Raw genomic sequence first — 25,696 nt, forward strand, 5'->3', positions numbered from 1 at the left:
TGTAGGGGAGGCCCAAAACACAACACCCGGGGGAGGGGGTAGGGAGGCCCTAGACGCGACACCCAGGGAAGGGATTTGAGAGGCCCAAAAACACGACACCAAGGGGATGGGTTGGGAGGCCCAAAATATGACACTAGGGGGAGGGGGATGGGTAGCCCAAACCGGAACCATAGCACGAGTGGGGAGGGGGGAAACCAACAACGGGAAGAAATGTGGTTGAAAACACGGAAGAGAAAAACGATAAGAAGTGCGTCCAGGGAGCGACGGGGGAAGAAACTAACGGCTAAAGGGGCTAGGCTCCCCGGCGACGAGGCTGGGATGCCAACCCTCGGCGAGCATAGAGAGGTGGGGAGCTGGGAGGTTTTAGGGTTAGGGTTTTGAGAGGATATCAGAGAGAGAGAGGGGTTGTAGTCCAAAAGATATATTTGGTTCCTAATAATGCAAATTGCCAACATGACTATCCTTTTAACAAGCACATTGAACAGCTTATCGATAATTGTTAGAGCCAAGACCTTTTTGGTATAGTTAATTTCCCTAGACTATTTGCTTTATCTATAAATGTCGCCGAGAGCAACTAAGTAGTTCTCATTCAAAGATATCTCAAAGCATGTTGTAATATGCTATATGTTCTCATATGCTATGTCTACCGCGAGACTACCAAAAGTTGTTCCAAATATTAATGCCATCAACATGAACTTTTTCCAACAATAATGTGCGCAAAAGCCAACCAATCCATATAGTCGCGTAAGATAAAGATTGTAGACGGAATAGCAAAAGGTTCTAAGACACTCCACGGAACCGATGTCGTAAAGCCATCTCTCCTAGCTAAACTCAAATCGAATGTTATCTTCAATGACAATAAATAATGGACATACTAAGTATCTTAGACATCAATATTTTTTCGAAGACAAGCCACCCGAACCAAAAGACCCTTTCATTTGGGCAAAAAAATTACTCCAAATTCATCCCTTGAAAGAGGCTTAAGGTGGAAAGTTGATACAGGCATGTCTTTTTAATTTGACAAATTGGTGTACCGAAACAAGTCTAGAACCAAACCAAATTCTCATTATCAATCTGACAGTGGATCAACTTATTACGTATAGTCAAATACACTTGGGATGACCAATTCTCCAATTGAACCATTCGGAAATTCTCAAAGACAAGATGAGCAAGTGGCGAACCGCAAACTGCTCCAACTCTTCTTCCAATATTCTTTTAGCTTGGAGAGAAGTTGAAAGAGAGTAATACAGCCACAGGCCACAGCAAACAGCAGGGTATTCATGAACTCCCACAGCAAAATTCACTCAGGCGGGAAATTCAACTTTAGAAAAAAAGGGAGATAGACGCATCAGTAAACTCCAGATACGAAATCATATAACAGATTCATTGATATCTTCTATAAACCAGGTTATTCATTACATTCATACAAAAGTAGCATTGTAACAATTGACTACATCCTTAACCCTCCCTTACATAAAGATAAGGCTACTGTAAAGCAGAATCTGCAAGATAATTAATCACAATCTAACTTGATTCGAAGAAGGCCAGGGTAAACATGTCTTATTTCCAACATTTTCAGATATGGAAACCTCTCAAAGGAGTTGGAAGAGAAACCCAATGCTAAAGTAACGAGACTCAAAATCAGGTCTTCCAGCACTCTAGTCTGAGGTTTTGGATAGTGAGAAGACATCCAGATAATTACAACATATGAACAGTATTAGACCACTCACAGAGGATGTGTTGTACACGATTTATTCACAGACTTCACGCTTCAGCCCATGTCTCCGGTAGCAAGATGACTTTCAATTTTCGAGTTCAGGACATCAAAATACTACCTGGAGCATGAAATTAGAAGGTATCAATGAAGATCAAGCAGCGCTTAAACAATTTTCCCAAGTACCATATTTCGAGCTGAAGGTCCCTCCACCATTCTGCTGTGCATAATCGCAAATGACAGCACGAGCACAATCATCCCAAGTCCTTGCTATATCCTTAAGAGACATTGGCTGTGAAAGACTTCGAAGAGATATGCTAAACCTTGACTTCGCCTTCACCGAGAGATCTTCATACTCATTACTGCAGAACAGCAATGGAATATATACCATAGTTACGCTCCCCAGAAAGCTTTTGCAGAAAAATTGTGTTTGCTGTCTAACTCAAAATGCTTAAGCAAACTTCTTAATGGTGAATGAAGTTGAGTTTGAAGAACAAAGGGATATTGTTATTAAGACGAAATGATTTGGTGATTCTATTTTTTATATATACCAACTTATTTAGTCCTTATCAAGAGAAGTAGAGAGGAGAATAAACAGAATAAAGAAGGTTCAGATCTGTTAAAGCTCACCTGACATCAACTGGCAACTTGTCCAACAAAATGGGAGAACAATTTGGATAATTTACAGGAACAAGCAGCCTCAATGGCTGAATTGGCGACTGTAGAGAAAAGGCAGCATAAGAAATAAAGAGAGAAAGATATATAATTCCACAATAAATGATATTTATTACAAACAGGTGAAAAATACTCACCATCTGGGCTGATGTGTAGTGCGATTTCAAGTTTGGACTCAGAGATATGGCACTAAAAGAGCACTTGACAATAGTTCCTTCACGACCCTCGGAAGCTGATGCTGCCACAGATGGATCCAAATCTTCATCACTGACATCAACAACAATATCTATAAGACGCTCATTTATTTCTCTGATTTCTTCCAACAGGGCGTGATTAACCTGCAAAAAGGACATAAGACATCTTAACTATAGCAAGTTCAACTTTAACTCTTATCTTTTTCAAGGAAGAAGCCAAAGCAAATCTTCATATCAAGTCATACAGTAAAATCTTTTAGTTTGCAGTGTAAAGTAATCGTAGAAACTCATAACACTAACAGGTTTCACTTTTATCTAAGATTAGAACAAATTACTCATTTAAACTCAAAAAAAGTTGTAGAAAGGGGGAAAGGAGGACTTTATATTCCCTTCATCTTCAAACATAACAGGTGCCCTTCAAAGGTTTTTTGAGCTCACTTGTTTAGCAAGGTTTCGTGACCTCAACCCCAGCTCAATCAATTGACAAATGAAAGCCTAAACACCATTGTTATTGGAATCAGGATCCGGATCGTAGGATCGTGCTATCCTACGATCCAATTTTAGCAAAACGATCCGGATCCCAAGCAGAATCGCTGGCCGTGGGATTGCCACAGGATCGGACGGGATCGTATAGGATTGGTAGATCCTACTTTTCACTTAGTTTGTTGCGAGATCGATCAGGATCGTATAGGACCGTAACAGGATCAGTTAGGATTGGACAATCCTACTCTTTTACTTGTTAAAATGATCCCAATAGCAACTAACGTTTTCTCTAAGCCCAAAAAATGATAACCTAACTTAAAAAGCACAAAATTTATTTTTTAATCTAATCTCTCTCACTCTTACGAAGCTTATATAGCCTTTAGAACATCAATATTATGTGAGAAAAACTAGGTTTATCATTCATGTTCTCTGAAAGATGTGTATTTACTCATTTAGTAACATTTTTGCTCTTTGCAGTTTTGAGCTCCTTTTTGCAGTCTTCTAGGATCCCACTGAGCTGAAAGACATGAGACATAGATAACAAATCGTTTAGATCCGGACCGGGCTCTCGAAAGCTCATGTGACCGGAGGTGAGAAGATATGGGCTAGAAAAGCGCATGTTAATAATCACCGCGGGGCCCTTATGCCCCGAGTGCTCAGCTTCGCTCCAGAAGTGGAACTAACTGGAAGGTCAGTATGGGAAGCCTCTACGGCTACCTTGTAACAGGAGTGAAGAATGACCCGACCCGGCCACAAGAAAACAGGCAGAGTGGCAGGGCAATGGTATTAGACGTTAAGGAGAGAGAAGTGAGTGGGTCTCGATGAGAGCCCAGGCGAGTCTCGTGTGTGATAGTCTAACCTGGATTAAGGATCTAGTTCCCTTCCAACCAGGTCTGGGGTAGGGTTCCAAACCTGCCCTATCCCTTAAAGCACCCAGGCAAGTTTCGTGTGTGATAGTCTAACCTGGGTGCTTGGCTCCTACGCAATTTTATCAATTCAATCTTATCCCCCTATCGATCCAAAGTAGGATCCCAATCCTGACAACAATGCTAAACACACCAAAATTCAGAACACGCTTTTAATATTATTTAAGAACATAAGCTTGATATTTCAGAACATGTATATATGTATATGTATTGATTATATTCTCATTTTCTACAAAAGATATGTTTGTGTTCTAAATTTTAAAGTGTTCTCATATAAGTATGTGCTCTCACATAAGGGGGTATTCTCATAGGGTCCCAATAACGGCCCTCACCTGCCCTAGTTGTTAAAGGGTCAGACCCAACATATTTTAGCAGGGGCAAGCTAATAATGAGTTCAGGCTGGGGCGGGCTTCTGACAGGCCTTTGAGCTCCCTTGTAATTGGTAGTATGTCTTCCAGCCAACTCTCTTTGTCAATCTCACTTCATCATCTATGATAATTATCAATATCGAGATCTGGCGGCTGAGATATGAAACCAAGTATTGTGTCAGAGGGGGGAGAGAAAGGGAGGGAGGGAGAGAGAGAGAGTGTGTGTGTTATGTTCTATTAAATTATATAATTGGTGAAAGATCATGAAGGACGGAAATGATGTTGGAATATCAGAGGAGAGAGAGAGACACTCATATATTTCGATTGAATAAATGAGATCATCCTTGATTGGTTACTAAATCTAGAGCATCAAATTATGTTGTTGGGAATTGATTATTGATGCACTGCATATTACCATCATGAGAATTGAATACTGATATCCATCGAGAATTTTAAGCTCATCATTAGATCATGCACTATGTACTCAATTACTTATGTAGTATATCAATTGAGTATTGACTTGACCCTTGACCTGCCGCGGCCATTTATCAGATTCTCCACACCTTCCCACCCCGACCTGCTTGAGTCTAAACACGACCCTCCCCGGGGCCAGCCCAATAAACAGGTTTACTATCAAATACCATTGCCTAACACAATCCACTATCTACAATTAGAAAAAAAACTTTGTGGTGATCCACAATCTACAATTTAAAAAAAAAAAACCACTACCAACTACAAAAATGAAATAAAGAACTGAAATAGAACTCTCCTAAACTTTTAAGTACTATATTATGGAACGAAGGGAGTAATTGTTAATTTAACTTACAGAACTTTGACTTTATTAGATCCACGAAAAGTGTATGCGCTCCAAATTAGCATTTATTCAGTTTATAGTTACAACCTTTTTCAGATTATTGACCAACTCCCAGTATCTACTTCTATGGCTAGTTGATGGTAACAAAATTTGATCAAGTAGAAAATATGACATCAATGTTTTGATTTAGAAGATTTTGCTACCATCAACTAGCCACAATTGTTGAAGTTGATATGAGGAGTTTAATAGCCATTTTGGGGCTTAATAACTCGTTCATTTTTCAGCAATTTACAAAATCTAAATTCTGTAATTCAAATAGACAATTATACTTTGGTGTTTGTGTACCTGTGTTAGAGTTAGGTTGATTGTTGTTTCAGCTTCATTATTTCTTTAATTATCGATTTTTAATTTGAAGTTAAACTTTCTTATATTCTTTTGCCTAATATCCTTTTCTCTACGACTGATATCATTTTTTATTGTGTTAGGTAATGGTATATGGAAAAATACCATCATTTCGGCCAAAGTGATCCCTAGCAAGCCTTAATCCAGAAGTACAAGGCCTGTAGGAAATATGATGACAACCTGAGTTACCAGTGATGATATAAAGAACCTCCTAAGAAACTTGTCAGAATTAAACTATTAAAACTATCCAGAACATATATATATACAGTTCCCAAAACTACAGGGTGATAGCATGCATACATAGTAGCTGATGACGAATATATTATAACATACAACACTGGCAGGGTTCGGACTTCAGAGAACCGATATCCACAGGGTAGACATTCCTTAAACATTCTAGTCTGAAAAGTTAGAAGAAACTTACGCATTTTGAAAACTAAGGGTATACTCCACCCCAGACCTTAAAACTCTAGAAACAATATCATTTTCCTTCAAAAAATATCCCACTCTATCCATCCTCTAAAATTTGACTCTTTTTTCTCTGGAATGTCCCAAAATACTTGTCAAAATTGTTATGCTGAAATAATTGAGCATATAGATTTTACCTGGAGTGAATGGTGATTGGTTGAAAGGAAAGAGAATATTGAGAAACAATATAATAAATGATGTTTACCTAATTTTTTTGATCTCCCAAAGTATGACAAGTAAACGAGGATGGAGTATAATACTATGAAGATATATAAGAAAATTTTCATTGATACCCCCAAAGATAACATGTCTCCGTAAGTGGAATAAGCAGAAGGCACATCATATGAAGTACCTTCAAAAATTGAAAACCAGCAATGTAACACACAATACCTCAGTTCTGGCCTTCTTGATGCTAGATGTTGCAGTTGACTCTAGCTCAGATGTCTCAGAACCAGCAAGCTGTTTGAAACTATCATTTATGCTACCAACGCCTGCTGCAACATTTAATGGCATTGCACTGGTGTATCTGCGCATTCTTTTCGTTCCAGTACTTCCATCTTGCGTTAGAAAATTTCTAGCTTGCAAGCGGCACTTTGTCATGGCAACCAAATCCTCACCAACTGTAGCTCTAGAACCATTACCAGGAGCTGATCCTGCAATACGGTCAATCATGCTGACAACAGAGCCAATGTCACAGACGGATGCATTTAAGGCTGTTGGTGATATTGACTTTACCTAAAAACAGAGAGATAGTAGAGCATTATCGGCAAATGTATAATATTAACTTCTCGATGGTGTAGAATACACATGGTACTTACTGCTTTCAGCAAGCGATCAAGTGGTTGCTCCGTTAAACTGGATTTTCCAGAAACAACTGTGGAGCTGTTACCATGAGTGCCATCAGGCCCTGCACACTCGAACAAAGGAGATGGTGATATCCCAGGAGTACCAATTGAAAGAGACTGCGATGCAGCAGGTGCACCACTTTGCTGATTTCCAACATTTACGGCATTTGAGAGGGAGGAAACAGCAGATTTCTCAACATCACCAGGCATAGGAGACGGCGCCAAGGGAGTTGAAGGAGACGGAACAAAGGGTGAGTTTGCTGATTGCAAAGGTGTCCCGCCTTTGGGGGCAGATTGATGCAGATTTTGCTGGTCAATTTGCGGAGAATGCTGGTTAATTTGCGGCGATGCTGACTGAAGCAACTGAGGGGAAGAAACAGGGAAAGATGCCCCAGGCTTCAACTGCTGATGTGCGAAGCGCTGGGCCGATGAGAGATGTTGCGGAAAAGCACCTGATCTAAGACCTAAATTCTGTCTCATCTTTTCATTTACATCATTTTGATGAACTTGAGACATCTGATGAGCTGGAATTTGTGAAGCTTGTTGCTGCTTTGCTTGATGGTGTAACTGCTGCTGATGCAGCAGTTGCTGCTTTTGCATCAACTGCTGTTGAATATGCCTATTCTGGAGTTGCTGCTTTAACTGTTGGTTTTGCATAATCTGCTGCTCCTGCTGCTGTTTTAAATGTTGATTTTGGAGCATATTTGAATTTGAATGATGAGCATTGATGTTCGGCTGTAACATACTAACCCCGCTTTGTGGTTGCAAAGAAGTGATGTTTGCCTGCTGAGAAACACTAACAGAATTATGCTGTAAAGATGCCCCTGCAACTTGCTGCATTGAGCTAGGTCCACTTCCCTGTCCAGACTCTAAATTGGAATTGGTCTGTAATGAATTTGCAATATTTTGCTGCGAAGAAGTGATAGCAGATAAAGATGGGACAGAACCATGCTGCAAGCTTGGCACATTGCTCTGGTGCATTGTAGCCATAGAACCTTGCAAATTCATCGACTGCAACTGTGGGTTAACACCAACATCATGTGATTGTGCTTGAGAAATTTGAGAATGAGGCTGTTGTGCTTGTTGCATTGATTGCAGTTGAGAAGGCAAAATTTGCCCTGGTTGCATGGAAGGAGCAGGCCTCCTGGGCCTCTGTGAAGTAAGTAACGAAATGATCTGCTTCTCAAACGACGGTAATTTTTCTCTGTGAGTAGGTAAAATATTGTTTTTTGTTATCTGTAAAAACTGCATTAACTTCTCCAACATATTTTTAAATATTCTGAGCTTCTCAAGTTGGTCCTTATTTGGCTGCTGAGGAACCGATTCATGCTGTTACATGTTTAAAGAATAGTGTTAGAATAATAAAAATATACACCAGCTAATAGATAGTTCTCGCTCTCCATCGGAAATTAACAACAATGCTAGGTCAGCAACTCTACTGTCAAAGAATGCAAGCAAGCAATTATGCTCAAAGTGCACTCAGCACTAGTTTCCACTAGTTTTACATCGAATAGAAACAAGTACATTGACTCTTAACAATATGGGCTACTCAAATCTAGTGCTTATTCTATAGATAATAAGGATATTGCCCCCTTTTTTTGGGTCAAGTATATTTCCCAGGTTTCACATGATCAAAAGGACACGTAAAGCAATAAGTTAGCAGAAACAATAAGGAAGACATGATTAGTCATCATATATAAAAGCTAATACCTGCTGCAGTTTGTAAGAGATTTTTTGGTACATCTCATTAAGATCTGCAAAGTACATGTCCTTCATACTTTTAATCTGTCAAACATCACCAAAAAAGGCAATCATCAGCATGGTTTCAGCCACCATCCAGAGGCAGTGGTTGCAAAATAAAGCAAGCAATGAACTCAGACCAACAATGAAGATTTTCTACATCAAGAAGCAACAGAGTCATCATTGATGTGGCTCACATTAACACCTAAACGAAGAGTAGAAAGCACCAAGCCAGTTAACACAATCCAATAATGTAAGCTAGAAAATACCGATTACACAACCATCAAAAAAATTACAAAACCATAGATCAAAAATCTGACGGCTAATAAAGACAGTGCCTGCGTCCAACATTTCACAGCCTTCCAAATGCTGCCTGAATCCAAAATGAAGTTCCTTGTTGGGATTTCCCAGAAAGGAGTTCAATTTTTGTTTGAAAATTAACAAAATCAGATTTCCTCCATCCCTCTTTAGTTTTTACTTGCATCATATGGATTGGGACTTCGGCACACATTTTCAGGAAGAGATTAGAAAAGGTAAACGAACAAATTTATTAAAATAACTTAAAAACTAGTATGAGGGAAGAGGCTTAAATTGTTAAGATTTTATTAAAAAAATTATGTTGTGTGTTTACCTTCCCTAATAGCATTAGAATGCGTACCCAAGTAACCTAACTCACACTTCCTCTGTTTCTTTTTACTTGCAACCAAGAGGTTTGCACGGTATTTAAGAAACAAGGGAGAGAGAACGTTGAAAAGGACATTGAGATTTCAGCCTATATAATCAACAAAGCTAATTCAGCAAAAAAGAAAAAAAAAATATCCTTTCCAGGCTCCCATTCCCTCTTCCCTATCATATACTACCATCACCACCACCAGCCCAGCCTGGCCAAGCTGCACCACCAACAACAACAACAAAGCAGTCTTGGCCTAGCCGCACACCACCACCCCAGCTCATCCTAGACAGACACACCACCACTGTCAAGAGCCCATCTCAGCTGCACCACCAGCCCAACCCAACCAGTCAAAATTATTTACTTTCTTATCAATTCCACCATATTTTTCTAGTTCTTTAGTAGGTGAAAAACCAAAGAATAATGGGAAAAAATGAATTACGAGTTGGATTAAAGTCTGAAGATAAACAAAAAAGTTTATCACCATTCATCACCACCAACAACGAAGCACAGTCTGGCCTACCCACATCATCATCACCGCTAACCTAGCACACAGACGCGCCACCACCTTCACGAGCCTAGCCGCACCACTAATCCCACCCAACCAGTCGAAATTCTTCTTTTCTTCTCAATTCCACCCACCTTTTCCAGTTTTTCTAGTAGGTGAAAACCGAAGAACAATCGGGAAAATAGAATTATGAGTTGAATTAAATTGAAGTTTCATTTCAAAAGAAAGGTTTATCAATCCCCCAACTAAAACTCTCGTCTTTATTTCTCTCTCTTGTTCAGCCATAGATGAAAATTTACTAGAATTGCAGAAACAATTTGAATCTGCCATGGGGTGGTGCGGCTGGGATTTAGATGGTCTCTCTGTCATCTCTTCTCCAAAAAATTGCACTATTTTGCCATGAAAGCAAAGATATGAAGCCCTAGACAATCGTGTACATACGAGGGACCGAGGGAGGATTTAAATAGCGAAATTCGACCATGAAAGTTCTAGATCCAGAGCTTTCACAGTCGAATTCTGCAATGAAGAGTTTACCAATGCTGAGAAGCTTGAGCAAGTTGTAGATGATAGCCACCAGAGAAGAGAGAAAAGACAGGCCAGAAAAAAATGAGGGGGTGTGGTGGAGAGGAGAAAGATGCCGGAAAAGTGAAGGGGCAAGAAATGTCGGGTGGGAGGGGGTGGCGATGGTGGTGGTAATGGTTGGCGTTGTAGAAGAGACTCCATTTGGTGTAGATAGGGGTCGAGGAAGGTGCAAAGGGAGTAGAAATCAGGAGGGGGTGAATTATGGGTTGCTAATAATCCATCTATTTTTAAATAATGCTCCACTTTGACTTTTGCGTTATTCATAAAGTTTACTCCGATCACATTTTTTATAGGTGTATAAAGACCAATGTTAGCAGACAAGGTATTGTTGAATTTGTCTGAAAATATTCAACATATCAATTTTTTTCATAACTTTCTACTAATGAAAAATTAGAAAATCAATGATCAAAGTTGTACATTGACAAGTATGCAAATCAAAACCGAGCATCTATTTAAAAGCGAAGGGAGTAGTAAAGATTAGTTAGTTACATAAGGGTACATTTGATATGCGTCTATCGAAAAGTTGCTATTTTAAGCTTGGTTTTCCTTAAAAGGAAAGTCTTGCAAGTAAAAAGAAACCGAAGAAGTATGATGCGAAGTATAAAAATTAAAAAAGAAATAAAAGGAACTATAATGGTGTCATTAGGAGTTATACATGCATTTTCATAAAGGAAATTATGTGAAGCGCAAAGAGATACTCACATGGGAATTTTCGAAATTTGTGCAAAGTTAGGAACAATCATGTTTTGGGACCTAAGGACCATAGCACACCAATTGACTACAGCACTAGTCTGGATCAGCCTTTGGCATATAGCCCATACAACACAATTTTGAACGCCAAAACTTAAAACTCAAACTAAGCTGAAGATCAGCACGATAGGTAAACTGTTACCTTTTGATAGACCTCTTCTTGCCAGTCACCAGCATTCACACCACCAGTCTGAGCAGTGGAATCCAAAGAAGCTAATCATAAGGCATTCATGTTAGCTAGATTAAAATTACTCTAGAGTCTAACAAGTGAGAGATGATGACAGATGAGAGCAATTGCATTAACAACGAAACAGGTATATTGTTTGATGAGAAGAAAAGCAAAATGGCACCCATGGTATGTCTAAAAGCAAACATCAAATGGATGATAAAGATATGCTTGCACAAACCATTGAGGTAGACAGCTAATGCCAATGAGAAGATTTAGCGAAAGCAATTAATACAAAGTAAGAATGCCCAAATGTGCAATGGATCCTATGCGCCTATGGGCACCACATCAAACAAGATGAAACAACCAAAATTTAGGTGGAAATTAAGTATTATACTAGATTCTATCCTTCCAAATTCCAATAAGGGGAGCAACTTGGAGTATCAATGTTGAACATACATAGAATACAGAAGAATAGCACACTAGCTTCAGCAGGATACAAAACATAATCCCTGAAAGCATACTTAACACTTAACGTGCACAAAAGCATGAAGATAGCCTATGCCCTACAGTAGAGAAAGAGCAAAGTTCACCCAGAAAAATAGGTAGGAAAACACATACAAGATGGTGCCTCTGGAGGGGCTCTTTGTGATTGGAACAACTGCTTTTGCTGATCCAGTATGCTTTGCTGCTGAAGCAATGGATTTGGATTTTGCATCCGAGGCTGCATATTTGGTTGAACGGAATTTGTTTGCTGCTGCATACCTAATTGCTGTTGTAATTGGGCTGGCTGAGATTGAAGCTGTGACAACAATTGCTGCTGTGACTGCGACTGTGGCTGCGCCTGCTGCCCACCCCCTTGCATTAAAGAAGCATTTTGGTTCTGTTGCGGAACTGGAGCTTTGGGTTGTTGCATCATGTGTACCGAGTGTTGGTTTGTCTGCATGTTATTGTTCCCCGATTGAGTTCCCATCAATTGCTGTTGTGGGAGTCCTCCAACATGACTTTGATTACCTAACTGCTGCTGATGCATGTTTGAAAGATTATTTTGTTGACCGATCATGTGCTGCTGTTGCATGTTTTGGTGACTTTGTTGCTGTTGTGATGGCAAGTTTGGAAGATTGTTCTGCTGCCCTAACAGCCTCTGTTGCTGTTGCTGTTGCTGCTGTTGATGTTGCTGTTGCTGCTGTTGTTGCTGCTGCTGTTGTTGCTGTTGCTGCTGCTGCTGCATATCTGAGATATTACTCTGGTGACCACTCAGTTGATTTTGTTGCAAGTTTGCAGCATTTTGTTGCTGCCCTATTAATTGCTGCTGCTGTGCCTGCGATGACATCATCGACTGCTGGGGTAATTGTGTTTGCTGTTGCTGGATAATGGAGTTCTGCTGCGACTGTTGTTGCGATTGTTGCTGCTGCCTGAGCACTGATTGTTGATGCTGCTGATGAACAGACTGAGATGGCTGTTGAATAGAAGACTGTTGGTTTTGCTGTAACCCTGAAATCATAGAAGGCTGCATAACGGATGATGTCTGCATGATAGGTTGTTGATTAGCCTGTAAGACGTTTTGCTGAGGCTGTGATGGTGGTTGCTGTTGCTGTAACGGTGTCTGCATAATTGGTTGTTGGATATTTCCCTGCTGTAACTTTTGCTTTAACATCTGATGCTGCATCTGTTGCTGATACATGTATTGCTGAGTATTTTGGGACTGCTGTTGCTGCTGGGTACCAACCTGTTGAGTATGTTGTCTTCCTTGAAGTTGCCTCTGAGCATTTGTGAACATACTGGAAGCAACTCCCTGGTTCATTGTATTTCCCATTGAGTTTTGTGAGATCCCAGAAATATTCTGCATGTTGGTATTCTGAGGACCATTTGCCATGGGATTTTGTGCCAACCCACTTACAGTTGGCAAAGAATTTGGCAAACTGGCAGTAGTTTGCATGCCTGAAGATGCTATGTTGTTTTGCATGTTCTGAGCTATAAGCTGCTGCCGAGCTTGAGACTGGTTAGATACCATCTGAAGGGGAACAGATTGACTCTGGTTCTGCACTTGGGACTGCATACTTTGAGAAGGTACTGAGAGAAAAGGCAAAAGTGAAAACGTGACTGGGGTAAGATATAAAGTTCATTGTTCACTTACAAAGAAACCAGAACCTCAAAAGACAGCAACAATCACAGAAGAGAATAAGAGGTCCCTCGACTAATTATATTAAGGATAATGGTATTCACAGTCCTTTTTTTCATCTCTTTTCTTTTCAACTTTTCCTGTAATGGGATTTACAGCCCACAAACACTGAATTTGCAAGTTATTGTCTTACTAAAAAGTGACTAACTTAAGTGATTACCTTAACGACAACAGTGATAGGAAGTGCATACATAATATGATATATAACAATTAAACCGTCCATTACTGTCCAGATAACTCTGCAGACCATTAAATCAACCAGGATATAAAATACCACCAAAGTTACTAGCATTGCTGGCAGTTGCCCAGAATTTGTACAAGATAAGCTCCACAATAAGGAATTATTAAGCAATGTCTATTTGAGAAACAAAAGCTAAAAGGGTAATACAAGAAAGAGATGTAGAACAAATACAATATCCTATCCATGAAGTATGTGAAACCAACAGGATCAGGTAAACGAAAATCTGCAACAGGTTATTACAGATCTAATGAGACAAGACCATAGAGAAGGAAAGACGTCTTCCTCATACATTTTTATATATTATTCAATTGAATAACAAAAGCACATCATATTGTGAGCGAGAAGAAAAGTTAATAGCACAGGTAGGTGAAAACTCATATTAAAAAAAAAAAAAAAGAAGCTTGACTTAGGAACTCTAATTTGACTGTAACTATAACATGCTCATGATAAGCCACAAGAATTATCATCCTGACCAGGAATATTGCGATGGATGAATGATTCACCTCAAAAGCAGCACAACAAGCGAAAGACTTCTCCAATGGATATGCAATGAACCTTTGGAATATAGCTTGTATAGAGCATAGTAATTGGACTTGAATAGTCATAGAACCATTATTTTTCTGCATCCTCTGTGGTGAGAATGGAGAGAAGCAAAGATATTATTTTCTCTTTTCTTCTAAGAGATAATAAGATGAACTGGCCTAGGGTGGGTTGATATGGGTAGTGCACTATAATTCGGTTAGAAGTTAGCTTGGGAAATAAGTTAGAGAGTTAGTGAGCAAAGCAATGCTATAAATTCAATATATTAGGCAAAGGCAAATTATGTTGAAAATTGCTGAGAGTTTAGTTTGGAATTGGGGAGATAATAAGCCTCTCGAAACAGTGTTCCTTCTATCGCAATTCGCAGAACACCTCAGATCACTGAACGGGTACGGGAATGCAATTCGCTGGTTGGGAGAATTTGGATAGCGGGAGGTGGTATGGATTTTGGGAACATAATACGTGCTAATATATATCTTGGATAGTTGGATCCATAATATAAAAAATATATATTATCTGGTAAAAATTACAAAGGGGGGGGGGGTAACTTTTTGTAATGTTTTATTTTACATTTCCTAAACTGATTGAGGAAAATAAAATAAAAAGAAACAGAAACAGAAAAACAATATTTTCTCTTAGGTGACTTACGAAATAAAGAGTTATTTTTCTTGCATTTATTATGCTTTATTCCTTAAGTTCCACAAAGAGGAGATGAAAAGTTAAAAAGTGTTGATCTATTACAGACAAAAGTGGGAGAGTCCAGACTCCCGAGAGAGAAAGAGTTGTTCAGGCTTACAGGTTGTATTGGGTATTCATGTGGATGCCAAGTGCCCATTTCCCTTCTCACCCCAAATAATTAAAAAAGAAAAAGAATGACTAACTATCTACTTCACTACTTTTTTCTTATAAACATTCTCTTTCTACTCTACTTCCCCCTCTTCTCTATGATGGCCAAAGGATTGGCCGACGAGTGATATCCTGACCACAAAATTATATCGTTGCCCTCGACTAAACATCCTGCGCAAAAGTCCCAAAATCTCCATATAAGAAATCACACAACTCATCCCCAATTTATAGATCTAGGGTTTTCTACTCAAACCCTAGATCTCATATTGGATGGTATGAAGCAATTACCTGTATCATAGCTTCTCATCCACAAACAAAAAGTGTCGGTCAGGTATTTGGAACGCCAATTTTGCCTATTTAGCTCGCATAACCAACAATTTGATACGCAGCCAAATCGCATTTCAGAATGGATGAACTGAAACATGATTCGTGGGAGGTAGGGGGGAATTAGGTAGCACTGTCTCGAAAGCTTGCAGTCGTCCTTAATTTTACTGTTCTTTTAGAAATTATCAATCAAATTTCATCATATTTCCATAATCAATTTGTTAAATTCACTCCAAGCAACGTCGGTTCATTACAAACAATAGGATATTACTCGACAAGACAATAAGGACCTTCGCTCTAATTTGAAAGGTAAAAACAATAAAGACGCTAACTCTAAATGAACAAAAATATTATTGAGCAAAGAAAAAAATACTAACTTGCAAAACATAGGTAAAGACCTAAATTACAGTGTTTGGCACATGAAAAGCATATATAAAAGTGATATACATAACACAATCTACACTTCTAACAAACTGTACGCAGAAGGAGCAGCACTACTAGTTATAAGTACCTGGATCCTGCGAATTTCTACTCATACCAGCCGAGTTAGAAGGCATAGCATTAGGGAGTGTATTCTGAGATTTTGACTCCATTGTAAGCATCTTTAATGATATCTTCCGCAGATAATCAGACTGACATCAAAGTACAATAGCACATAAGAAACAGAGCGTCAATAACAAATAGTTGATAATGTCTATAATATGATGACCAAACTGATGCAGTGACGCGCCTAAACTATCAAGATTAATGTATAAGCAAATGCAGGATACCTGGTTCGTAGCAGCACTATATATCTTTTCTTCAAATCTTATAGCAATCTGCTTGAGTTCTTGCAGCCCTTCTTGACCAGAAAAAGGGAGATGTCTCTTCAAAGTTTCCATTCTACAATTTGAAAAAATATATAATTAACAGCATCATTGATCATACCCATATCTTTGTTATATATAAACAGGAAACGAAGTCACAAAAAGCAGCCTTCAGCTCATCAACCCAACCATACAACTATTCCCAAATCATCAAAACATACACCACCTTTGACTGTCCCCCCTCTTCAACTGATGATGAATTACATTAAGAGGCAATATTAGCAGTATATTAACTCAAACATTTGGAGGTAGCTGCCACTATAGCATCAAGAAACTATCATTCCATGTTCAAGTCGACTAATCAGCAACCAACTAATCATCCCATTTTTCCAGGTATTACGACATGAAGTTTCCCTCAATACAACAATAACAACAACAAAGCCTTAGTCTTAAAATGATTTGGGGTTAGATAACATGAACCATCATAAGGAACCGCCACTCAAGAGTTAAACAAGAGAAGCAAAGGAATAAGTTAAAGAGAGTAAACAAATAAAAAAGAGAAAGTGAAAGTGAGGGCGACAAGAGAAAACATAAATCAATAAAACGAGGGTGGGGTGGTGTAAGGTGGAAACTATAATATGAAGACAAAAATATAAAATTTGTGAATGTCATATACAAGTGGGATAAGACTATAAGAGGTGATGTAGAGAGGGGGAAGGGAAGGAAAAACCAAATGCAAAGGTCTGAAACAAACCTGAAGAAAGGGAATAAATAAAATATGCAAAGGGAGAAAAGTTAGCAAAACACGAGTAAAGTCAAATGAATCAAAAAAGAAAAATGTTAGTCAAGCATGTCATTTACGTAAATTCTCTCTCTCTCCACTCCTTATCCAACGCCAAGTTTTCCACAATTCCAAATAGACTCATATAACTCTCAACCACCTCATCCAAGTTTTCTTGTGTTACCTTTAACAATATCATCACTTTGCTACTCTTCCGGTCTCCTAACTTATGCATCACTTGGTACCCATCTTACGTGGCTAAACCAACTAAGGCGATTCTCTCGCACATTAGTCTCCTAACTTATGCATCACTTGGTATCCATCTTACATGGCCAAACCAACTTAGGCGATTCTCTCGCACATTATCCTCAATAGGTGTAAGCCCTACTTTCTTCCTAAATAATCTGACTTCCCAAATGATTCTTTCTTGTATAGCCACACATCCAACGTAGCATACGCGTCTTTGCCACATTCATCTTATGAAAGTAACAATGTTTCGCAATCCAATGTGGTAGAAAATTGGGGCATGTCGGGGTCACATAGAAACCTCGTGCCACTATTCCACTTAAACCGACCTCCACTCATTCCATGAGCCACATCTCCATACAATTCCCTATTCTTCAGATAATAGATCCCTTGATAGTGAAAAAATCAAAACCTTAGACAACCTTCTCATCTAAGGTGATCTCCCCTACATCGGTGCTTCTAACCCCACTAAACTTACCTTCCAAATATTTTGTCTTACTTATGCTAAGCCTAAAACCTCGAGATTACAAAGTTTGTCTCAACAATTCCAACTTACTTTCCACACCTTCTTTCGCCTTATTAATCAACACAATATTAGCTCCGAACTATGTTATGTGGACTCATATAGGAGTGTCGAGTATAGGTACGGATCTGAGTGTCCGGTAAGGCGGTACGGCACTTCTAAAAAATCAGGACACGGGACTCTGTTCGAAATTTGGACACGGGTACCGGTACGCGAAATTAATATCTTATAATATAAAATTTAATAATAAATCCAATAATTTAAATCTACATAATAAAAAGGAAGAGAGAGACATGAGAATAAAAAAGAAAACTGAAAAAGCAAAAAATTGAACCTTGTTTTTTGAGTCCCCCCACGTGACTACACCCCCTTTTTTCTTTTACAAAACAACCCCGCCAACCATGAAGCCAGAAGTAACAAAAGACAAACTCATTTGAGAAACCCTAACGGGTAGCCACCATGCAACCACCATGAAAGCCACCAGAAGCTTCTCACAACACCACGAAACCACCATGAATCTACTCGCCTCTCAATGACGACTTAAAGCCTTAAGTATTTGTCCTCTTCCATCTACATTTAGTGCTTCAATTTTCAGATGTAAAGTTACAAACCCTAGATCTAAGTAACCTAAATATGACGTTTTTCAAGAGTTTCCTTCTTCTCTTCTCTTCTATTCTCTTCTCTTCTTATCATTCGAACTCTAGGGTATGAGAATCTAGGGTTGGCCATGTCCGAGTGATACTTGTCGAATCTGACACAGATTTCGCACCGGTGTCGGTGTCGTACTGACACCGGTACTTGGCAAAATTAGCCAAGTCCGGGTAACAGAGGCTGCGAATATCATGCACTATAGTACATAGTCTTGAATTTACCTTATAGATTCGTCCATGAATATGGCAAAGAGAAAAGAGCTAAGAGAACCCTTCTATCTTCTCAACATCGGTCAGCACACTTGTGCTAGCTCCCTCATAATGGCATTAATAGTTTCAATATACTAGCCTCAATATCTACCAAAAAAGACAATAGGATACTCTTCATACCTTTACATCTATTATAAGCATGTTTGATTTGATGTCTAATACTGGTGGGAATTTGGAAAGCTGAGTGATTTCACCCATGACATCGAGTGGAAAGTGTATCCCTAATATGGGATTTATGTTATGGTTCAGCTAGGGCATTGTTGTGTTGGGCCCTTGTGCAAAAGCTTGATAATTTTAGGTTAAGAGACTTCTTCCTAGGACTTACAAAATATCTTACTTGGACTTTTCATTTTTATCTTTAAGTACCACTATTAAGGGACTTCTCTTCCCTCTATGACTCACACGCTATGTTACTTGGACAGTTGGACTCTTCAAATTTATCTTTTAGTACCAATATTAAGAGAGGGAGAAAGATCAAAGTTATGCAATTTACTCTCTAAGAGACAAAACTACACTCCGCACAAGTTCGGCTATTGATTTAATTCTCGTTCTTGATTGATATAACTAAAAGACTTCTCAAAGATGCAATTGCCAATAAGTTCTAGATAAATCCTTCAATTATATTCCACAAGAGGCAGTCCATAAGCCTGAACAATAATCGAAGTCACTAGTGCCACTAAATAAATGCCACTTACCACGCACGAATAGCAGTAAAGATTTATTCTTCTTCATAATCCTATTGCATCCTCCTACAAATATAACTATCCATATTTCCAGAAGAGATTAGACAAACAGCCCATCCCATTTCCAGTAATATTCTGATATTCAGAACATGAAAATCCTTGGTTTTCTTTTCCATAAGTATATGTTCCCACCCAAAGATTTGATCTTTCATTGGTGCATAAGCTTATAAAAAGAGTCAAAACTCAATTCTCAGATTATAAAACTCTTTTACTACCAACAATACGAAAGCCCCATCGAGCTTTGCCCAATTCAGAACCATTCTGTACAAATTTTGTTCAAATCATAAAAAGATAAAGTAGTATATCGGAACCAAAAAACATCACTATCATAATATGACTACAATCAGGTCATATGTTAGATTTTCATATACTACTTTTTTAAATGATTTAGGCATTTCTCATCACTCAAAGACCAGAAATCAAGAACAATTAAAATTAGAAAAAGTGAGAGAATTCTTCAGAATCATATATTGCACAAATTCAACAAATTCGCAGAAAAAATAAAAAAAAAATCGACATAAATAATGAACTCACATCTTATTGACAATCCTTTGGCGAGATTCAGGTTGAAGTTGGCTTCGCCAATCGCCACCATCCATCGGAGGTGGCGCTTCAGTTTGAGTAGGTCTCCAATTGTTGGAATCCATTGCAAAATAAGTACGTCAGCTGTGGACTAATTAATCTGTTGAATAAGTAATTTCAGCTTTCTCGAATTTGATGAGCTGAAAGCCCTAAAAATGGAAGAAGGGAGAGCTGATAATTCATGAAATTGGTAAAATTTAGGAGAGAGAAAACCCTAAAACATGGAGAAGATGAAGATGAAGATGAAAGATGAAGAATCGAGGTGGGGAGGCCGATGTTGTGTAAAGAAAGAGAGAAGGTGGATTGCTGATTCAAAATGTAGTATTTGTCTTTGGAAAGACATGCAAAGTCTTCCAATTGGTTACGGAAGCTGAGTAAGACCTTTCTTTCTTTTACTTCCTTTGGTTGTTTTTTTACATGTATTATATAGGGATGGACATGAGTTCACGACTCTACTCAGAATTCTATTGGAGTTTTGACCTCGTCCTAATTTAAGAATTTGGATTGGGTCTAATTTTTCAAAACCCTAAGGGTTCAGGTTTGAGTCTATGTGAAAATTTTAGAGTATGGATTTTTATTATAGTTGATTGAAACCTTATTTAGTCCAACCTCTAGATTTTAGATAATTTATCATTTTTATTTAAATCTTGATATTCTTAAACAGTAAATTAAGTAAACATTTGTTAGCCCTAAAACTTCACAGAGCCGACTCGAGAAAGAGGAGAACCATTTTTCGATGCTTCCTAAAAAACCTCATCATCGATAGTCCTCCACTACACAGGTCACCTGTGTGCCACAAAAGATTTTTTTTTTTTTGTATTCAACTACTCAAGTTTTCATTAGTTACATTTCTAGAGTATGGATCTACTTTTGAAGTTACAGGGACTTTCAAATTCTTTGATTTTTTTTGGTAAACAAAGCCAATTCTTTGATTTAGATTATGCTCGCTTTAGTGCTTTATTGATGGTCGATATTACGAGAGTCGATAATAGCTTTAGGATGATAATTCTTCAAGAAACTTGATTTATACAAAAACTTCGCAAAAAAAAAGGAAAAAAGCTCCAACCTTGGATCCGATATACCCAAAGGGTATGGGTTTTAGGTCCAATTTTTCCAAACCCTTACATTGCTGGTCAAATAAAAAAAAATTGGTTTTGGGTGAGGCCCGACCTTTCACATCCCTAATCATATGGGCGCAAGGACCAAGGAGATAATAGACAAAAAAAAACATGCTAGAAAAGAGAAAGAAAAATAAATTGTCAAAAATAAACTTCATACAAGTAATAAAAATTTGCTAAAAAAAAAGGGAAACTATGTAAGTAAAAAAAAGGATGTATTATTTTTTACTATGGCGTGCACTTCAGGATACCATATCCTATCCAAAAATATGGGAATCTGATATTCGGATCGGCAAAAGCGATTTGAATATGAGCCGAAAAATCCGAATATCTATATTTTCCGGGCCAAATCGATCGAATATCCTATATGGAGCCTTTGAAAACAAATTCTAAACCAAATCGACACTTAATTAATCTTTCTCCAATTTTATCTGATCTGAATCCAATCTCATAATTAATTAACTATTGATCATTTCAGTAGAATTAAAAAATAAGTAAATATTGATTTTTTGAATTATCCAAATTCTTTAAAACTCAAGCGCTTCTAAATATTTGTTTTTTTTTATTTCTTATCCAAATTATCCGAAACATAAAAAAATGAAACGGATGTCCGATATTTCGGATTTTATCGACAATTAAAAGATCGGCTTGTTTGTATCATATTTTTTTTTTGCATATACCACTACTTTGGACAAGGTTTTTATTAACGTGTTGCTATTTATCGTCCTATTACTCCTTGCTATCGTATTAATATATATTTTTATACTTTAATCTGTAATCCCCCACAATTTTAAAGAATTTTCATAAATATATTAAAGTATTTATGTGGTTATATTTAAATCCAAATGAGTTTGGAAAATGATTTGACTTTTAAAAAGGGTTGACTATTTTAAAAGTCAACTAAAAATATTTTTCATAGCTTAATAAAATTTGTAAATTTAATTAAGCATGTTTTAATAAGATTTTAATTATTAAAAGCATATTTGAAAAGAAAGCTTAATGGAATCGAAAGCCCAAAAGTAATAAAAAGGGAAAGGATTATTTGATGACTAAAGTCCTAATAAGCCCATCTTATTAGTCATCAAAGTTTTAATTATTGAAATCTCTTTTCCTAAGCCCAAAAGGATTAGCCTATTTAAATATCCTAAAAACCCAAATATTTTACCCTACACTCTACTTTCTCTCTCCTCCCTTGCACGTGATTTTTCTTCCCCTCTCACCCGCCGACTTTTTCTCTCTCTTCTTCCCTTTGTGCGTGATTTTCATATTTTCTCTCAAAAGCTTGTTTCTTCTTCGCTAAGTAATGTTTCTTGTTGAACAAGAAACGTCACAAATCTTTTCAAGAATCACAGTAGTGCTGCCGCCGCCCCCTTGCTGCTGTCACAGCCTGCCGGCGCCCTTCCTTCCTCTTGTTTTGGTTGTTTTTCTTTTCTTCTTCTCTAAGATTCCATTAAAGTATTAGTTTTTATATTATTTTATTGTTTATTAACATGTTTATGATTTAAATTATTATTTTATATGGAAAATATATTTCGGTTGTCATATATGTAAAAATAATAAATGTCATATTTATTATTTTCAGTTTTTATTATGAAAGATATAGTTTTTAGGGTTTTTGATCACTAGAAACTGTATATTTAAAGTATAAATATGAGTTTTGGTTAGAATATGATTTTATATGTATTAAATATATTTTCCGAAGATTTATAAATTTTTATAAGTGCTGGAATTTCAGAAAGTATGTATTTTAAGGGTTTTTAAATGATTTTTAATCACTAGAATAGTTGTACTATACTAGGGATTAAAAATAACGAAAGTTTAATACATAAAAACGATTTTAAAGACGTTTAAAAGGGTTTGGGACGTTTTTAAAGTTGCTGTAAATTTTTAGTTCAAAGTATTTATTTTATTATTTTATTTTCTAGGCGGAGAATTCATAGTAGGAGACTTTTAGAGCGAAAAGTGGCCTACCGATTCGTTTACACAAGGTACGTACATAGTCTACGTGCTATATGATTTAGAAACATGCATTAGGGATGTTTTATTTATTAGTATCATGTATAGGACTCTGTTGTTCGTATATATGATTACTGGAATTGTTTTACATGTTATTTTGTCTATGTGCTACATGTAAACTAGAAGTATTTATGAGTATGTTTGTATGGAAGTTCGATGCAAGCAGATAAGTCTAGTTCATGTATTAATTCGTGAGTGAATTAATGTAAGTAGGTTGAATCATGTGTTACATAGATTCATGAGTATTTATTTATCTTGTAAGAACCGTGGATCTTATTTGGTAAATATGAGTTATACCTATATAAAGGTACAATTTACTGTTGGCTAGGTTCAACAGGCAAGTTAGTAAAGAATAAAAGAAGTTAAAGGAGTCTTGAATGATAAGTTGTGAACACTTGTTAATTCTAAGATAAAAAGGAGTTTTGGTGATGTTTATGTGTTATTAGTTATGTATGTTATGTGCTTGGTTGGTGTCAACACAAGTATTAAAATGAATGCAACGTAAAGTGAAACGAGAGTATGTTATAGACTTTAGACTGGTGCACGTCTAGAGTTGGACACTAAGGGTTGGGATACATAGTCCGCCGTGATATGTATTTTCCTAGGATTGGATTGATCACCTTTCCTTTTTAGTTCAAAGGTTCCTCGATATCGCAGGTCAATTGGAATATGTGGTAGCTCCCATATCTCCTACTTCAGTATAGACAACTCGTCCCATAACTATTCCATTTAAAGAAAAAATAAAAGTTTAGAGTCTAGTTCAGTAGGAGTCGTCTGCAGATTGTTATATGTTTATTATTATCTATTCCTGCAAGTTATGTTTTTGTAGTATCATGTTTAGGGTTATGTATGTCTGATATGTAGTACTCAGCTTTGCTGATTACGTGCTTGTCTGTGTTTGTGATCATGGCTTTGCCTATTGATCCTGTGGTGATCCTTCGGGGGAGCAGAGTCAAGACAGCATTGACATTCCAGGTTCGAAGATGCATATCATTGGGGAATCTGGAATGGAGAGGCTCTTGTGACATTAGTTTTATTTAAGTTGTTTTCTAGAAGTTTATATTTTCAGACAATAGTTTAAGCTGGTGTGTTTAATTCTGACATTGTCATTTGGTTTCATAAAGTTTTAATAAAGTTGATTTTTAATAAGTTTTCCGCTGCAAAATTCTGAGTAAGCCGAAACGTTATCACACGGGCGATAATGCGTGGGTAATTCTCTAAGGTTTATTATAAAGTTATTTATAGAAAAAGAGAATTATCGGGGTGTTACATAATCTTATTCTTTTTATCTGTATTTCCCTTCACTCGTTTTCTCATCCTTACCTTCCCTATTCCATTGTTAGGTTCTCTATTCCTTGGTAACCTTCCTGACCCCTTTATTGACGTGAGTTAAGGTTGTCGTCGTTTGGAAAACACCGCTTGAAACGTCTAACTTTATTTCAAGTTACAAATAAACGAAAAATTCATTGTCTTTAGATAGAAAAGGTACAACAGGGTGACCAAATATTGGAAAAAAAATCCAGATGTTTTAAAATTTGGGAAGAAGAGCAACAAAGTGGTGGTTTTTTTTCGTTTTAAACGAGAAAGAAGAGCTAAAGGGAAATGAGGAAAATGGTGGAGAAAGGGAAGTAGTGAGAGAAATGTCGAAATGATGAGAGGGAAAGAGACTAAAGTATAGGAATGTACACAATAGTAAATAAATATAGGGAAAATTTGTAGTCGTTAGACAGCTACATTAAAAGCTACTCCCTCCATCCCATAATATAAGTCATGTTTCTTTATCAGGTGTCCTAAAATATAAGTCTTATTTCTATTTTCAATTATAAATTATGTCATAAGACCCTCATAAGATTAAATAAAAATCCTAAAAAGTCCTCACTATTTACTCTCCCAATGCACCCACTATTAATGACAAAATGAGATCTTTTATCTCAAACCACTCACGACCACCTCATTAAGTTTCCATTAAGGTTGTAATGAAATTTGGTTTGTCCATGTCTAAAGTTGTAATCTGTGTGCCTATTGTTTTAAGCATTTCATTGGTTAATTAAAGTTTAAATAATTTCATTGGTCAACTTTTTTATGGGTGGATTGCTCTTTTATTTGCTTAGCACCATTAGCTTTCCATCACCAACAGCAAGAGGCTGTTGAGATTCCTCCCACAATAAACGCTTCCCCCATTGAATGTTCAGCTTTTGTTTTTTTTTTTTCAAAAGGAAAAAATCATTATAAATGTTTCCAAGATAAAATGAATCTATTTATCAAGATTCTACTTACCTTAATTCTCGCGTAAAAACAGAATCAAAACTTATATTATGGGACGGAGGGAGTATTCCACTAACTACTAGTTACATTCAACTAGCCGCTAATCCCAATAGTTACAATTAGGTCTTGTTTGGTTGACAAAATAAATCATGGGAAGTGCAAATTTCTAGGAAGTAAAAATATATGAAGTTGTTTGGTTGACAAAACCATGGGACTTTGCACTTCCTAGGAAGTTCTATTTCCTCCAAAATGGAGGAA

At 37.3% G+C, this 25,696-nt stretch overlaps 1 protein-coding gene across 2 annotated transcripts; it reads right to left on the bottom strand.

Annotated features, from left to right (window-relative positions):
* Nucleotides 1-1,363: 1,363 nt before the first annotated feature.
* LOC104887126 (mediator of RNA polymerase II transcription subunit 15a) lies at nt 1,364-20,426 on the bottom strand. Of its 2 annotated transcripts, XM_010671722.3 has the most exons (11): nt 19,992-20,422; nt 16,209-16,320; nt 15,950-16,070; nt 11,927-13,378; nt 11,282-11,352; nt 8,600-8,674; nt 6,863-8,218; nt 6,435-6,779; nt 2,527-2,727; nt 2,345-2,433; nt 1,364-2,076 (listed from the first exon to the last, which is right to left on the bottom strand). In XM_010671722.3, the coding sequence occupies exons 1-11, from the start codon at nt 20,102-20,104 to the stop codon at nt 1,869-1,871; spliced, it is 4,143 nt and encodes a 1,380-aa protein (XP_010670024.2). In that variant the 5' UTR covers nt 20,105-20,422; the 3' UTR covers nt 1,364-1,868. The 2 variants fall into 2 exon arrangements, with proteins under 2 accessions (XP_010670024.2, XP_048494171.1); XM_048638214.2 differs by lacking the exons at nt 1,364-2,076; nt 2,345-2,433 and adding an exon at nt 5,682-5,734 and having other exon boundaries at nt 2,587-2,727; nt 19,992-20,426.
* Between the last annotated feature and the right edge of the window lie 5,270 nt (nt 20,427-25,696).

Source organism: Beta vulgaris, chromosome 2 (assembly GCF_026745355.1).
Source record: "Beta vulgaris subsp. vulgaris cultivar EL10 chromosome 2, EL10.2, whole genome shotgun sequence".
NCBI classification, from domain to species: domain Eukaryota; kingdom Viridiplantae; phylum Streptophyta; class Magnoliopsida; order Caryophyllales; family Amaranthaceae; genus Beta; species Beta vulgaris.

Coding starts and splice junctions, on each gene's coding strand:
- LOC104887126 (XM_010671722.3), bottom strand. CDS start 20,104: ATGGATTCCAACAATTGGAGACCTACTCAAACTGAAGCGCCACCTCCG. Junction 16,321..19,991: donor CAAAGGATTGTCAATAAGAT/GTGAGTTCATTA, acceptor TTCAAATTGTAG/AATGGAAACTTTGAAGAGAC. Junction 6,780..6,862: donor TTGATCGCTTGCTGAAAGCA/GTAAGTACCATG, acceptor CTCTGTTTTTAG/GTAAAGTCAATATCACCAAC.